At 49.4% G+C, this 17,466-nt stretch overlaps 1 protein-coding gene across 1 annotated transcript; it reads left to right on the top strand.

Annotated features, from left to right (window-relative positions):
- Positions 1-5,889: 5,889 nt before the first annotated feature.
- On the top strand, positions 5,890-17,271 carry E2f1 (E2F transcription factor 1). The gene is given in 9 exon segments (XM_090352712.1): positions 5,890-6,013; positions 6,137-6,309; positions 6,369-6,755; positions 12,639-12,729; positions 13,049-13,268; positions 13,943-14,095; positions 15,444-15,558; positions 15,653-15,872; positions 15,983-17,271. Coding segments are annotated over 9 exon segments (1,734 nt in total). The 3' UTR covers positions 16,234-17,271.
- The last annotated feature ends 195 nt before the right edge of the window (positions 17,272-17,466 follow it).

Raw genomic sequence — 17,466 nt, 5'->3', positions numbered from 1 at the left:
AAACTCCCCGCCCCTTAACTATTATTTTTGATAACAGGAATTGGTCCCAGGGCATTGTACTTCCTAGGCGAACACTTTGATACTGAGCTATATCCCAGGCTCCATCTTAAAATCTTAAAGTCAGTTTATAATTTTTTTTTAAAGAAAACAGTGTGTGGCTAAATGAAATCATACGTGTGGGCCAATTTGCTAATTGCATATTTCCTCATCTAACCCTGACACTATCACCCTAGAGCTAACTCTTACCCATATCCTAAGAATGAGGCAAGAAAAGTTCTTCCAGAGGGGAGTTCATGGCCCCAGCCAGGCAGGCAGGAAGAGCTGGGGTCTGCATGGCTTGAGTCTGCTCCTTCCTTTTGATGCCTAGAAGGTCTGTCTGGCATAGCCAGGGACAGAACATCTCCAGGGACAGTAAACTGCCAAGGGTAGCATCATAGGGTCATTCAAGAGGAATGAGGAGCTGCAGATGCAAAACTCCTCACTTCCCTCAGCCAGGACCTAACAATGGATTTCTCTGTGCCCCTAATAAAATGAAGTCATCATGGAGCTGCTTTTCCCAATTTGCATTCCTCATAATGATGGGACAATCATGTTTGGAGATTTTCTTTTTTTTCATTACCAGCAACTGAAATGCTAAGAATGTATGTTTGGGGGAGGTGCCACAGCAGAATAAATGGTTTTAAATTATTGGTGTCACTTGTCAACTTTCTTAATGAGCATATTGTGCAGGCCCATGAAAATAATTCTTTAGTCTTCTCACCAGGCTTGTGAGCTCCAGGTGTCTGCGACAGGCTGGTTTTACTTAGGGCTTTCTCCCCACTCATCCAGCACATAGAACATAGTAAGTGCTCACTAAATATGTATGCACTGAGTGAGTAAAGCTGAGAGGGAATGCCATAAATCTTGGTCACACACAGAAAAAGACTTTTGTTTGTGTCCACCTAGGTTATGAATTCAGAATCCCACTTTCTCACTGTTAAAGCATCTTTCATCTTAGAACGGAGGACAAGCTGTCTACATACACAGTAAAGTAAAGGCCTGGGATCCTCTACTCCCACAGACTCCAGTGGTGGGTGGTAAGCACCTAATAAATAAGCCACTAGCTATCATAATGCCTATGGGAAACCACACATTATGAATTCATCAGCACTAAGCCTGGGTCTTTAGCAAGAATAGCAAGTATGAAGGACAGTTTGTAAGTCTTTCAGCAGGACAGACTAAGTGGCCATTTTATTTCTGTGTGACCTTAAGCTGTGGGTGCCCCACTCTAAGCCTCCCCACTTCCTGCACCATACTGATAAACTTGACTTAGGGGATTATGGATTTGAAAGGAATCATCAATGGAAGAGGCTTCTCAGTGATGGTGGATTTTCTGGAAGCTATCAGCTTGCAGAGAGCTGCTGACATTGAGAACAGTCTTATCAGGATCTTCCAGGCTCTAGGCCAAAGGTCCCCATCTTCCAGGCCTTTTCTGCCTTTTAGTAGGTATTAATATATCCAGTAAGCCTTTATCTCTTCCTTGTTTTCATGCTGGAAATTCTGGCATTCACTTCCCAAGGCTACGGCAGGATAAGGGGGACTATAGGAAGGATATCTACTTCTCCCCAAGATGTGAAGCATCTCACTGCATCGCTGATCTCAAACGCTCCATGTGGCTCTCCCACCTCAGCAACCTGAGTAGCTAGGACTACAGGCATGTGCCACTGGCTTTGTGATGTGAACTTGAATACTTCGAGAAGGACAAAGCTTTATAAAAAACACTTCCAGGGGCCGGGAGTTTGGCCTAGTGGTTAAAGTGCTTGCCTAGCATGCATGAAGACCCGGGTTCGATTCCTCGGTACCACATATAGAAAAAAGCCGGAAGTGGTGCTGAGGCTCAAGTGGTAGAGCTCTAGTCTTGAGAAAGTCCAAGGACAGTGGCTCAGGCCCTGAGCTCAAGCCCAGGACTGGCAAAAAAAAAAAAAAAGAAATCACTTCCAAAGGCTAAACAATAGCCTCTTTTTTTTCCTTTTGTCAATTGTGGGACTTGAACTCTGGGCCTAGGCACTGTCCCTGAGCTCTTCAGCTCAAGGCTACCACCCTCCCCTTGAGCCACAACACCACTTCCAGTTTTCTGGTGGTTAATCGGAGATAAGACTCTCACTGACTTGCATGCCCGAACTGGCTTTGAACTGCGATCCTTAGATCTCACCCTCCTGAGGAGCTAGGTGGCATGAGCCACCATACCTGGCTAATAATAGCCTTTTTATATTGTAGGTAAATTCATGTCCTTTGGACCTCAGTTTCCTCCTCATAAAATGGGATGATAATGGGCTGGGAGCATGGCCTAGTGGTAACATGATCCCTTAGCATGCACAAAGCTCTGGGTTGGATTCCCTGGTACCACATACACAGAAAAAGCTGGAAGTAGTGCTGTGTTTCTCAAGTGGTAGAGTGCTAGCCTTGAGCAAGAAAGTGTCCAAGTCCAGGCCATGAGTTCAGGCCCCAGGACTAGCAAAAAAAAAACAACAAAAGGGTGGGGTGGGGGGATCATAATGACAATCCGTGCCTTCCCTTTCCAGCAACCAGCTTGGTGCCTGACATAGCACAGATGAATGACCATTGGATAGGAGAGAGCTTTACAAAAGTGTTGCTGTTACTGAGCCTCTTTAGGGAGGAGTAGAGAAAGGAAAAGAAAAAAACTATCCATCTGGAATAGTCCAGCTGTTCTTACCCTCTGAAAGTGCCTGGCTTAGGTGTATTGACTGAATCCAGTCCCTGGCTTCTCTGTTGGGGTAAGAGGGTAAGCAGAGGAAAGAACAGGCAGACCTCAGTGAAGGCTAGATTCTGTCACTGGCTGGCTTCCCTAATCCTTTCCCCTGAATGGGCCTCATTCTCCCAGCTGTGCTGCAGGAGGCCTATGTAGTGTCTGTGGTCCTTTCTCCTTCTGACATATTCTAGGGTTTGCAGTGAGTAATTTTTTCACTCTGCTTCTCAGAGGTGAAGGGAACTCCTGTAACATTCCCAAACCAGCACATGCTCTATAGAACACTTTCAGATCCTTTCTGTTTTAACCTCCTGGCAACCCTGGAAGGGGATCAGGGCAAGGCTAAACATGCCCATTTTACAGACAGCAAAACTGAAACCAAGAAGTACCGTCGGGCGCTATTATTGGAGGCTGCACCACACATCCTGTTGCACAGGTAGACCCATCTGTTCTCCAATGTGAGCACAGAGAAATCACCTGGGATAGGGGTAAGAGGTGCTTGTTAAAATGCACATTCCTGGGCCGGGAGTTTGGCCTAGCGGTTAAAGTGCTTGCCTAGCATGCATGAAGACCTGGGTTCAATTCCTCGGTACCACATACATAGAAAAAAGCCAGAAATGGTGCTGAGGCTTAAGTGGTAGAGCTCTAGCCTTGAGAAAGTCCAAGGACAGTGCTCAGGCCCTAAGCTCAAGTCCAGGGCTGGCAAAAAAAAAAAAAAAAAAATGCACATTCCTAAGTGAAGTAAGCCAGACTCAAAGGAACTTAGGCTCAATGGTTTCCCTCATTCGTCATAATCAGTAGAAACCTTGGGCTCTACTAGCAGAGATTTGCAATAGAGCAAAATCTTGATACATAAGGACATATAATGTGAAGCTAATTGAAAGGACCTCCAGGATACTGAAACAAAAGCCATACAATGAATGATTGTTGTCCTTAATGTACTATGTTGTCTCATCTCCTTTGCTGTCCCTTGGTTATCTCATATTGGTATAGTATCTCACTTTGTTATCTGATATATTGAATTTATTTGTATTTGGATATTTGAAATTTGATAGGGAAGGGGGGAAAACCAAGACGGGTGGGGGGTGTGGGGGGGGAGGGAAACGGGTACCAAGACATGTGAAAGGGTATCACTGTATGTGAATTAATGCACCTTCTATTTGGCAAATATCATGTAACCCTTTTACTAATTACAATAAAAAAATGCACATTCCTAGGCTTTTAAAGATTCAAAATGGGAAGAGCTGGAGTGGACTGGAAGAGAACAAATACCCAAGTCATTCTGAAGCCAGGGGCCTAAGGACCAGGATAGGCCATGAGCTCTTTGGTGTCTGCTGCTTCAGCTCCTGCCCAATAAGGCATTTGAGGAGTCATTACTGGTTGGAAAGGCAGGTGGAAAAGAGGAGTAGTTAGTAGGACTGAGATAAGATTGTTTACTTTGGGGTTTTCTTTTCTTCCTTTTTTTTGGTTGGTTGTGAGACTTGAACTCTGGGACTGGGCCATGTCCCTGAGCTCTTCAGCTCAAGGCTACTGCCCTACTCCTTGAGCCACTACCAGTTTTCTGGTGGTTAATTGGAGAAAAGAGTCTCACTAAGTGTCCAGGGTGTCTTTGAACTGTGATCCTCAGATTTCAGCCTTCTGAGCAGCTAGGATTACAGGCGTGAGTCACTACGCCCAATTTTGTGTGTTTGTGTCTGCGTCCCCATGTGTGCTGTGCTGAGCGAGCGCGCACGCTCACACACACACCAACTGGGGCTTGAATTCAGGGCCTGCGCACAATCTTTTAGGCTTCCCATTCTGGGCTAGTACTCTGCCACTTGAGCCATACCTCCACCTCTGGTTTTTGGTGGTTAATTAAAGATAAAAAAAAAATTATGGGCTGGGTGCTGGCAGCTGACGCCTGTAATCCTAGTTACTCAGGAGGCTGAGATCTGAGGATAACAATTCAGAGCCAGCCCAGGCAGGAAAGTCTGTGAGATTCTTATCTCCAGTTAACCACCAGAAAAACCAGAAGCTGTGGCTTAGCCTTGAACAAAAAAGCTCAGAGACAGCACCTAGGTTCAAGCTCCATGACCAACAACAACAACAATCATAGACTTTCCTTCCTGGACTGGCATTGAACCGAGATACTCAGATCTCAGCCTCCTGAGTAACTAGGATTATGGGTAAGAGCCTGTCTGGGCTTGCCTTCCTTCCTTCCTTTCATTCATTGATTCTTTCTTCTTTCTCCCTTCCTTCCCTTCCTTCATTCCTCCCTTCCTCTCTCTCTCTCCCTCCCTCCCTCCCTTCCTTTTACTTTTGCTAGTCCTGGGGCTTGAATTAAGGGTCTGAGCAACCATGAGCTTCTTTTGCTCAAGGCTAACCCTCTGATATTTGAGCTACAGATCCACTTCCGGCTTCTTTTGTAATTTATCGGAGATAAGAGTTCCACAGACTTTCCCCCACTCAGGCTGGCTCTGAATAGCAATCCTCAAATCTCAGCATCCTGAGTAGCTAGGATTTTAGGCATGAGCCACTGGTGTCTGCCTGACTTTGGAGTTTAATTCTTGTTTGAGCCCTAGCTACTATTTTTTTTTTTTCTTGTGAGTCATTCCTGCCAGAGGGTAGGCAAGCTTGTAGAGTTTTACTAAATTACATCTCTGTCCTCCATGCTAGCATAAGACCTACACAGAGAGGACAGTATTAGACTGACCCGTGCAATGAGGAATGCTGATGCTATCTGTGATCCTCAGTATTAAATGCATTTTCATGTTCAGTGCTGTTGCCTCCTCCCATTGTAAGATCTAGTGTGGGGTTAAACTGCATCATTATTGTGAACATCTGTTACCTCTCTGTTCCCCTCCTCCTCTGTACTAGACTGTGAATTCCTTATGTCCACGAGTCAAGGTCTGGGGTCACGTTCAAGAACGTCCTGAGTGTGGTGAATGAGTGAGCTTAAGCAGAAGCTGTACAGAGTTGGGGCTGTGCCTACCTGGGGGTCAAAGGGATTTCATACCAAATGAGGAATGTTGAAAAGTCTCAGCCTGCATCGAGCCCGATATTCCTCTCCATTTTCTGGCAGCCCTCTTTAAATTTGGGTTAAAGGGACAAGGCAGGGCACGGGATGTAAATGGCACCAGCAGGGGGTCTAAGTTGAGGGTGGGATGTGGCTGAAGGGGGCTGGGACTTTGGAAGTGGGCCTGAACACCCGAAAAGAAAGGGGGCTACCTCTGAAAATCGAAGCTGAGGATGTGCGGGTGTCTCAGGTCGAGCGTTTGGGGGGTTCACGTGTGGCCAGCAGACCATGGATGTGCAGAACCCAGTGCTAAATCTAAGTCTTCCTCTAGAGGGACCAGCAGGGTGGGCGTGGCCTCGAGGGGGCGTGGCCTTTCTCCCCACCCCTTCTTCCAGGGCGGTCCCGCCCCCGGGTGAAGAGAGTGAACGCGCCTGGCACCGCCCCCACAAAGCCAGAGCGCGCCCCGCCCCGCGCCGCCACCCGGTCCCGCCCTCCGCCGCCGGGCCGGCGCGCTGAAGGCCAATGGGCGCTGGCGCCGCCGCCTACGTCATATCCAGACCAGCGAATAGCGACGGCTCTCGGCGGCTCGTGGCTCTTTCGCGGCAAAAAGGATTTGGCGCGTAAAAGTGGCCCGGACTTTGCAGGCTGCGGCGGCCGGGGGCGGAGCGGGATCGAGCCCTGGCCAGGACCTGCAGCCATGGGCCCGCGCCGCCGCCGCCGCCTGCCACCTGAGCCGCGCGGGCCGTGAGCACCATGGCTGTGGCCGGGGCCCCCGCGGGCGGCCCATGCGCGCCGGCGCTGGAGGCCCTGTTCGGGGCCGGCGCGCTGCGGCTGCTCGACTCCTCGCAGATCGTCATCATCTCCACAGCGCAGGACGCCAGCGCCCCGCCGGCGCTCGCCGGCCCCGCTGCGCCCGCCGCCGGCCCCTGTGACCCCGACCTGCTGCTTTTCGCCACGCCGCAGGCGCCCCGGCCCACACCCAGCGCGCCGCGCCCTGCTCTCGGCCGCCCGCCGGTACGGACCCCAGGGACGCCGGGCTGACTGCGCCCTCTGAGCCCCCCGGCAGATCCGGGCGGGCGCAGGGTTGGGCCCAGAGGCGGCGGGGGAGGGGAGGACTGAGGCGCCCGCGCGGGGCGGCGCACAGCCTGGGTTGGGCGTCCGGGCTCCGCCCCGAGGTGCGGGTGACCGCGGGCCGGTCCCTGCTTGGCTCCTCTGTGCTCTGGGCCTCCACTTCCGCGCCGAAGCCGCCTGAGCGTCGGACTCATTGATAATGGTCCACGTGTATTCAGCTGGTGCTTATTGCATGCCACGGCCTTTGGCAAGCTTCAAGCCGGCCCAAGCGCCAGACCCCGCTGTAAGCTTGGCGTTGTCACGTGCCCATCTGCGGGAGGGAGGAACGAAGGCCCTGACAGGGAAGTGACTTGTCCCTTGGCCTGTCACAAACTGCAGGTCGTGGGGCTGAGATTTGAACTGCTGTCTGCTGGCTTGTGACCAGAATTTGGGTACTGAGCACAGCTTCTGGGGAGGTGAAGGAGGAGACGTTGGGGAGAACCAATGAGACCCTCTTTCCTGCCCCCAATGATTATGGCCAGGTGCAGGCCTGGCCTGAGGCCTCTGGGGAAGAGGCCTCTCTATGGGGAAGGCCTTCTCTGTAGGGGCGGGGCCCTGGGCCAGCTGCTGGTCCCCTCCCTCTGCCTGTCCTTCCATCTGCCACCTTCCCAGCCCCTGGTTGCCATGGATCCTCATTAATCAGGCAAACAGACCCCTGAGCCTCTGTGGAAGGCTGGGTGGGCCTGGCTCTGGGTGCTGGAGAGGAGGCCGCTAGGGCCAGGACAGAAAGCAGTCCCAGGAAAATGCCTGCATTCGGTGGTCCCTGCTTCCTGAGCGATAAGAAGCCCAAGATCAGTTTAGACTGGTGGGCCCCGGTAGGCAGCTGGGCTACAGTGGGAGGAGGGAGTGGAGATCTGAACTTGTTCCTCTGGGCAATCTGGAGAACTGAGACAGCCCAGGTTCTACAGTCTCAAGTAGGGGACTTGGAGCAAGAGTGATGGGCCAGGCGGGGCTTTGGACATCAATGGAGAAGCTGCTTAACTGATGATGGGGGTGTGGGTGGCAGCTGGTCCCTGAGGCATCCTGAGAGGGCCTTCCACCCCTTTGGCTTAGTGCCCAGGGCTGCCTTCCTTCCGGAATCACCAAGCCGCAAATAATAATAACAGTAGCAGCCCCCACTATTTTGAAGATGTTTTGTGTGCCAGGCTCGGTGCCAAACACTTTACCCAATTAACTTATTTGACCCTGTCAGCAGCCTTCCCTTTATTATAAGGGAAACTGAGGTCCAGAGATGAATGAACCTTCCCTAGGCGTTTTGCAAATGTATGGTGGGATGAGGCTGAATTTCCTGGGTGTTGACCCGGAGAAGCTAACAGTTAAGAAAGCCCAGGAAGAAGCTGGGCATGGTGACTCAGGCCTGTAATCCTAGCTAATCAGGAGACTGAAATCTGAGAATCACGGTTCAAAGCCAGATCAGGCACAAAAGTCTGTGAGACTTCTCTCCAGTTAACCACCAGAAAACTGGAAGTGGCACTGTGGCTCAAGGGGTAGGACGGTAGCCTTGAGCTGAAGAGTTCAGGGGCCGTGCCTGGGCCCAGAGTTCAAGTCCCACAATCGAAGAGAGAGAGAGAGAGAGACAGAGAGAGAGAGACAGAGACAGAGAGAGAGACAAGAAAGAAAGAAAACAAGCCCAGGAAGGTCTTAGAAGCTTGTATCAGGGGTGGGTCTCCTCCTGTATACTCCAAGAACCTGTTGATTCAGGGACTATCTCAGGACTAAACAGGTATCTTCTGTTCATTATATGGCTACACTTAGGACCCCTGTAGGTACTAAGTCTTCAGCATTAGGAGGAAGAGAAAAACCTGCACTGCAGGTGATGTTAGGGGCTAACACTTTATTGGCCTAAGCAATCCATTTATGTAATATTTGAGCTAATGAGTGTCCCATGCTCGTACTAAAGGACCAGTAGGTGCCTTTTTCTTTTCTTTTCTGCCAGTCCTGGGGCTTGAACTCAGGGCCTGAGCACTGTCCTTGGATACTTTGCTCAAAGCTAGAGCTCTACCATTTGAACCACAGCACCACTTCCAGCTTTTTATGTGTATGTGGTACTGAAAAATCAAGCCCAGGGCTTCATGCATGCTAGGCAAGCACTGTGGCTTGGTGAAGCTACACTCCTGGCCCCATTATGCATTTTTCTATAGGTGAGCAGGGAGGGTCTGGCACATCCTAGAACCATATGCCAGAAATGCAGGTCCAGCTTTTGCTTTCTGCTTTGGCAGTTCTTTGGGGAAGCCCTTGAAATAAACTACAGGCTTGGCTTCTGCTCCGGAACAGAAGTGCCTCCTGTATACAGAGTTCTGTGCAATTCCGAGATTTCTTCTTGGCTCTGCCTTCAGCCTTTTTACATGGACATTTAAAAAATGAAAGGAAAAAAAAAGTCAGAGCCAGGTGCTAGTGACTGATACCTGTAATCCTAGCTATTCAGGAGGCTGAGATCTGAGGATTGTGATTCAAAGCCAGCCTGGGCATGAAAGTCTGTGAGACTTATCTCCAGTTAACCACCAGGAAACTGGGAGTGGTGCCTTGGCTCAAGTGGTAGAACACTAGCCTTGAGCTGGAGTTCAGGGACAGTACCCAGGCCCAGAGTTCAAGCCCTATGACCCACCCTCCAAAAAAAGCCAGCCTGCTGCTGATAAATAGGACCTGTAATCCTAACTACTCAGAAGGCTCAGACCTGAGGATCATGGTTCAAAGCTAGCTAGTTCAGGCAGGAAAGTGAGACTCTTACCTCTAATTACCCCCCTGAAAACCAGAAGTGGAGCTGTGGCTCAAAGGAGTAGGGGACTAGCCTTTATTTATTTATTTATTTATTTATTTATTTATTTATTTATTTATTTATTTATTTATTTATTTATTTTGCCAGTCCTGGGCTTGAGCTGAGGGCCTGAGCACTGTCCTTGGACTTTCTCAAGGCTAGAGCTCTACCACTTGAGCCTCAGCACCATTTCCGGCTTTTTTGTATGTATGTGGTGCCAAGGAATCGAACCCGGGTCTTCATGCATGCTAGGCAAGCACTTTAACCACTAGGCCAAACTCCCGGCCCGACTAGCCTTAATTTAAAAAGCTCAGGGGCAGGGCCTAAGACTATAAAAAAAAAAGAGGGTGCGGGCTTTTCGGCTGATAGACAACTGTGTTCCCAGCATTCCCATCTAGAGCCAAAGGATCAGGAGAAGTTCAAGGCCAGCCTTGGGCTACATAGCAAGGCCCTATCTCAGGAAATCAAACCAAAATGAAAAATCCCTAAAGCTTTTCATTATACATAATTGTAAAAAGCAGTATATATATATATATACACACACACACTTTTTTTGTTTTTGTTTATTTTGTGTGTGTGTGTGCCAGTCCTGGGCTTAAGCTCTACCACTTGAGCCTCAGCACCACCTCCGGCTTTTTTCTATGTATGTGGTGCCAAGGAATCGAACCCGGGGCCTTTGTGCATGCTAGGCAAGCACTCTACCACTAGGCCAAACTCCCAGCCCCTAGAAAGTAGTATTAAAAAACAAGAAATCTGGGCGTTGGTGGCTCATGCCTGTAATCCTCAGAAGGCTGAGATCTGAAGATCACTGTTCAAAGCCAACCCAGCAGGAAAGGCTATGAGATTTTTTTTTTTTTTTTTTTTTGCCAGTCCTGGGCTTGAGCTCAGGGCCTGAGCACTGTCCTTGGACTTTCTCAAGGCTAGAGCTCTACCACTTGAGCCTCAGCACCACTTCCGGCTTTTTTCTGTATATGGTACCGAGGAATAGAACCTGGGTCTCCATGCATGCTAGGCAAGCACTTTAACCACTAGGCCAAACTCCCGGCCCGACTATGAGATTCTTATCTCCAGTTAACTACCAGAAAACCAGAAGTGGTGCTATGACTCAAAGTGGTAGAGCTCAGGAATAGTACCCAGATGCCAAGTTTAAACCCCACGAACAAAAACAAAAATTAAAAATGATAGAAAGCAGGGAGCCAGTGGCTAATGTCTGTAAATCCTAACTACTATGGTGGCTGAGATCTGGAAGACCTTGATTTGAAAAGACTGTCTAGCCTCTTCATGAGATGTTTGTGAGACTTTTCAAAATAACCAACAGAATCCATATTAGAGGTATGGCTGAAGTAAGTGGTAGAGCACCAGCTGAGCAAGCATGAGTGGTATAGCGCTTGGTCTAGCATGGCATCTAGCATGGCCCTAAATTTGATCCCTAGCACTATCCAAATACAGAAAGTTGAAAGGGGCTGTATTGGTTCCTTCTCCCCTCTCCCCCCTCTTTCTCCCCCCCCATTTGTAGAGACATTTTAAAAAATAAATTTGTTTTTAATTTTATTTTGTGCTGTTACTGGGTTATGAAGTTAGGGCTTCACATTCACTTAATTTTCTCTGCTTATGGCTGGTGTTCTATCATTGTTGCCACATCTTCATTTCAGGCTTTTTGCTAGTTAATTGGAGATAAGAGTCTTTCAGAAACCATACGCCCAATGAGCCATTTCTGTAATCCTAGCTACTGAGGAGACTGAGGTCTAAGGATCACAGTTTGAAGCCGTCTGGGACAGAAAAGCCCATGAGACTCTTACCTTCAATTAACCAGCAAAAAGTCTCTCAGATTCTGCCTGGGTTGACTTTGAACCTTGTTCCTTATTTCAGGTGTGAGACACTGCTATCCAGCTTTATAATTTTTAAATTGTAGATGTTCCTTTATGCCCATATTCAAACAGTGCACCATTCACATTGCTCAGGTAAGGCAGTCTCCTGGGATTTCCCGTATAGAATTTGCCCCTATATTCTGTAACAACCAACCAGAGAAGAGCTGGTGAGATTTATAGTCCTAGAAAGGACCATGTACATCTATTGCCCTGTGTTTTGCTTATCGCCCTGTCTGTAAGAGAACTGTGGCCGGCCTCATTGCTTTTCTGAACAGAATTCCAAAGCTTAAAAAAACTCACCTCTTTGGCAGATGGGTGATTGAATCATTCAGATTTCTCCACCAGTGAATGCCTTCACAGGGCTTTCAGGGTTCCTATGCTAGGGTTTAAAAGAGCCAGGGGCTTGCCTGCTATTAACTAAAAAAGCATTACTTGATCTGGGAACACAGCTGGGTGGTAGAATTCATAACTAGGACTTGAATTCAAGTCTTCTGCCTTCTACTTGAATGGCCTGTGTGTTAAGATTATGACCTCTAAGCTGGGTGCTGGTGGCTCACGGCTCTAATCCTAGCCACTCAGGAGGCTAAGATCTGAGGATCTCGGTTCAAAGCAAGCCCCAGCATGAAAGTCCATGAGACTCTTATGTCCAATTAACCACTAGAAAACTGGAAGTGGAGCTGTGGCTCAACATGGTAGAGTGGTAGCTTTGAGTTGAAAAGCTCAGGGACAGCATCCAGGCCCATAGTTCAAGCTTCATGACTGACCCCCCCCCAAAAAAAAAAGAAATTGTGACCCCCCCCACCCTAAAATCTGTCTACTTCACTAATACTTTTTTCTGTGTTGGTCTTATGGCTTGAACTCATAACCTGGGTTCTTTCCCTTTGCTTTTTTACTCAAGACTGGTATTCTACCACTTGAGTCCTAGCTTAACTTCTAGCTTTTTAGAGCTAAGAAGCTCATGAACTTTCCTAATCAGAGTAGTGATTCTCAGATCTCAGCCTTCTAGGTAATTACAAGCATGAGCCACTGCCATCTTAGCTTTATTCACATGGTTTGACATCTAAGTAGAGAAACAGGCAGAATTAGTACAGGAGTACTACGCCCTCAGCCACATCTTTTGGCCTCCCTTCTGGTTACTGGCATCCTCCATGGTTTCTGCTGCAGGTAAAGCGGAGGCTGGACCTGGAAACTGACCATCAGTACCTGGCTGAAAGCAGTGGGCCAATGCGGGGCAGAGGCCGCCAACCAGGAAGAGGTACCCATAGACTGCCCTGGCCCAGATTGGGGGTCGTGTGGACAGCATACTTGCAGACTAGTTGGTGAAGCTTGGGCCTGAACCAGGCCTCAGGGAGGCCTAGCAGTCAAGTGGTGTGGTTGCTCAGCAGGTTCTGGAAGGGGAGTTCCCTGGCCAGAAAAAGTAATACTGTAGTTGGCAGCGTCACCCTGCTGAGCTGGCCAACGGGAAGGAACCATCTGTTCCTCACCCCATCCTGCTACTCTAAAACCATGGAGTCAGGCTTGAATAGGGGTAGAATGAGTACTAAGGGGCCGTGCCTTGCCCAATCCCTCTACAGGTGTAAAGTCCCCCGGGGAGAAGTCCCGCTATGAGACATCACTGAATCTGACCACCAAACGCTTCCTGGAGTTGCTGAGCCGCTCGGCTGATGGCGTCGTGGACCTGAACTGGGCAGCTGAGGTGCTGAAGGTGCAGAAGCGACGCATCTACGACATCACCAATGTCCTCGAGGGCATCCAGCTCATTTCCAAGAAGTCCAAGAACCATATCCAGTGGCTGTAGGTACCTCCAGTGCAGGGGGTTAGGCAACAGGCATGGCAGGCAGAAGCGCCTGGTTGTACTAGACTGAGCCTCCGTCTTAAATACTGGGAGGGGGGTGGTGTCCCAGGGGAGGCAGGTATGGAAAGTTCAAGTCTGTAGAGCTCCCCACAGTTGTACATCTTCACCTGGGTCCCCACCCCACTCAGCACCCACCCTTGTTCTGTCTCCTGCTGTCCATGAGATATGTCTGGCATACGTTTTATTTTTGTTATTCTTGATTTATTTTTCCCTTCACACTTCTCCCCACGCATCCTGCTACCCTCTCTGACACATCTATCTGCCTTTTCAGTTTTTGATAGGTCATTCTGTCTTGGTTTGCTTTTCACGTGATAGCATATCTGGGAAATAACTGCATCTAATGTAGTTCATCTTAACTCACCTGTTATATTCCATGGTGTGTCTGTACTATCATTTACTTATCTAGTACCTCCTAAGGACATATAGATAGATACATGTTGACAGTCAGACCAGACTTGAACCCTATGCCAGTCTGACTTAGACTCTGGATTCTGGGCTATAGAGGCTTGCCTGTACCTTACCAAGACCCTCAGCAGGAGACTCCGTCCTGAGGGCCAGGGCTGATGGGGCCCGGAGCCCGGAGCTGCTAACCCTCCCGGGTGCCTCCCCACAGAGGCAGCGATGCCATGGTGGGGATCAGTGGGCGGCTTGAAGGGCTGACCCAGGACCTTCAGCAGCTGCAAGAGAGTGAGCAGCAGCTGGATCACCTGATGCACATCTGTACCACCCAGCTACAGCTGCTTTCTGAGGACTCTGACAACCAGCGATATCCTTGGATTGGCCAGTGGGTGTGGAGGGCAGGCCTGGCAGATGGCTGCCCCGCCCTAGTGGGATGGGAGAGGTTTTCCTGGGTTCTGGATTCTGAACTCTGCCTTTGGATGAAAGCTGTAGCTCAGGATTTACTCAACCACATGGACAGAGTAGTTTAACCCTTGGGGGGCCTCAGCCTCATCAAAAAGGAAGTAGCTGGGTGCTGGTGATTCCTATAATCCAAGCTACTCAAAAGGTTGAGATCTGAGTATCATGGTTCTAGGGGTGTGGTTTAAATGGTATTGCTACAGCCTAACAAATTCAAGGCTGTAAGTTCAGCTGCTGACTAAAAGAGGGTGAGGGAGGAGTATTAATATCCAATTCCAGAATTGTGCAGATTAGAAAAGTAGCTGTACGGTGCATGTCTGTAGACCAGCATATAGAAACTGGAGGCAAGAGGATCATCAGTTTTGTTTTGTTTTGATTTTGTTGTTTTCGTTGGTCATGGCGCTTGAACTCTGGGCCTGGGCACTGTCCCTGAGCTCTTCATCTGAAGGCTAGTGCTCTACCACTTGAGCCACAGCACCACTTCCAGTTTTCTGGTGATTAAGTGAAGATAAGAATCTCATGGACTTTTGTGCCTGGGCTGGCTTTGAACTGCGATCCTAGATCTCAGCCTCTTGGGTAGCTAGGATTACAGGCGTGAGCTACCAGTGCCCGGCAGTATCATCAGTTTTAGGCTTGCCTTGGCTGCATAGTTAGATCCTGTCAGAAAAATAAAAATGACTCAAAAGAAAAGGAAGTGGCCTAGAGCGCAGCCTAGTGGTAGAGTGCTTGCCTAGCATGCAGGAAGCCCTGGGTTCGATTCCTTGGTACCACACACACAGGAAAAGCCAGAAGTGGTGCTCTGGCCCAAGTGGCAAAGCAAAAAGTGTCCAAGGACAGTGCTCAGGACTGGCAAAAAGGAGAAGGAAAAAAGAAAGACTAGTATCAACAATGACACATTTTCATGTAATAGTGAATTAGTACATTATTTATAAGTTTTGGGCATAACCATCGATTGACACTAAGATCATAGGTCAGAAACAAATTCCAGATTCCAGGTCTGGAGTTTTGCTAAGCATCTTGTGTGCTCTCTTGGAGCAGCCGTCTTTATTCAGGTGGTATGAGTTGGGTAGATGGTGCTGTGGTACAGGTGTGCAATAGAAGCTCAGGATAAGATCTTGAGAACCAAGGATGTGCCAGGCTCTGGGATGAGAAATCTATAGAGGACAAATGACTGGGTGGCTATGGGCCCTACCTTGTGGGCTGTCTGGGTCCTTGGCTCCTCAGAGGCCAAAGGTTACGTTCTTGACTCCACCAACCCTAGCCTATGTGACCTGCCAAGACCTTCGTAGTATTGCAGACCCTGCGGAACAGATGGTAATGGTGATCAAGGCCCCTCCAGAGACCCAACTTCAAGCTGTGGACTCTTCAGAGGTGAGACCAAGGATTCCAGACCTGATCAGGACAGACTGGGTTGGGGTGGTGGTCACTTAGGCCTCAGTTTACCCTGCCTGCTGCCTCCACCCAGACCTTTCAGATCTCCCTTAAGAGCAAACAAGGCCCCATCGATGTTTTCCTGTGTCCTGAGGAGAGTTCAGGGGGGATCAGCCCTGGGAAGACCCCTCCCCAGGAAGCATCTTCTGGGGAGGAGAAGACAGCTGACCCTGTCACCACAGTGCCACCACCACCATCTCCCCCCTCATCCCCCACCACGGATCCCAACCAGTCCCTGCTTAGCCTGGAGCAAGGTAGGTGAAAGGAGAGCGGAGGTTGTCCTAAATAGTCCAGCAGTATTGGCAGTCCCTTTTTTCCTCCCTACGGGACCATTCAAAGCCTAAAAGCCCTCCTGTCTCCCCAGAGTCCCTGCTGTCACGGATGGGTGGCTTCCGGGCCACTGTGGATGAGGATCGCCTGTCCCCACTGGTGGCTGCTGACTCGCTTCTGGAACACGGGCGGGAAGACTTCTCCAGTGGGCTCCTTCCTGAGGAATTCATCAGCCTCTCCCCTCCACACGAGGCCCTTGACTACCACTTTGGCCTAGAGGAAGACGAAGGCATCAGAGACCTCTTTGACTGCGACTTTGGGGACCTGACCCCCCTGGATTTCTGATGGGGGCTTTGGGGGCCAGGGTCTCCTAAGATTCCTACCTGTGTCTGCAGCCCTGGAGCCCCCTGCTCTGGGCCCCCATTAGAAAAGCGTAATTTATACCTTCTCTCCTTTCTCCAGCAGCTTCTAGCCCTGGGGTCTGGCTGCAGCCAGGAAGTAGATCAGGCCAGGATAAATATATATATATATATATATATATATATATATATATATATATATGGATGATACCTTGCTTGTGTATGATGTAGGGTTAGTAGTGTGTATGTGTGTGTGCATGTGTGCGCGTGCGTCTACCGGGAATGAAGGTGAACACACTTGAGCGTGTATTGAAGACATGCCCTGGTGTGTCCACATGCGTGTGAATGAATCCATGTGTGCGCATGGGGGGCTCTAACTGCACTTTTGGTCTCCTTGCTCCAGGGGCCCAGTGTGGCCCAGGTGGCTCCCTGTTCCCAGAATCCTGTGCTTTGACTAGGCCAGGTGGGGAGGCTAGGCTTGCAGGGCCGTGAGAGCACTTCATGTCTTAAAGGTTTTCTGATCGAAGCTTTAATGGAGCATTATTTATTTATCGGGTCTCTTTGGCAAGCCTGAGGAGTGAGCAAGGGTAGGACAGGTATGGGGCTGATACCCCAACACCCTATACCCCTGTGCAAGGGCAAGGATCCTCCGGCTGTTCTTTGCCCTATCCTGAAGGAGCTGAAGCCTGAGCGGTTTATTTATTGGAAAGGGAGGGAAGGAGACAGACTGTGGGTGGATGGAGGGAGGGATGGTCCCTTTTCCAGGGAGGGGGGGTCCACTTCAGGGTCCTAGCTACAGGTACCCCATGAATATGAGAAGGGAGAGGTGAATGGGGACTTTCACTGACAGGATGGGCTAGAGGGGTGGGTGAAGGGCTCACTAGCCTAGACACAGAGACCCCTCCTGTGGTATCTGAAGCCCCCCTCCACTGTTCTGCCCCACCCTCCAATCTGCACTTTGATTTGTTTCCTAACAGCTCTGTTCCCTCCTGCTTTGGTTTTAATAAATGTTTTGATGATGCTTGGGCTGCGTTCTAGGACTCTACTCCATATAAATGTGGAAATGGAAGAAGCCAAGAAAACTAGTGAAAAGCTCATTCTCCAAGCCTAACTAAATAATCTTTGAGTCTCAACCACCAAAAAGGTGTTGTCGCTGTTTTCTCCTAATGTAGAAATTATTTTAGTTGGGCCCTGGTGGCTTACGCCTGTAATTCTAGCT

This window comes from Megascapheus bottae, chromosome 18 (genome assembly GCF_031878675.1).
Source record: "Megascapheus bottae isolate mThoBot1 chromosome 18, mThoBot2.hap1, whole genome shotgun sequence".
NCBI classification, from domain to species: Eukaryota; Metazoa; Chordata; class Mammalia; order Rodentia; family Geomyidae; genus Megascapheus; species Megascapheus bottae.
Note: the sequence above shows the minus strand (reverse complement) of the source record. Positions and strands in the feature narration are given on the sequence as shown.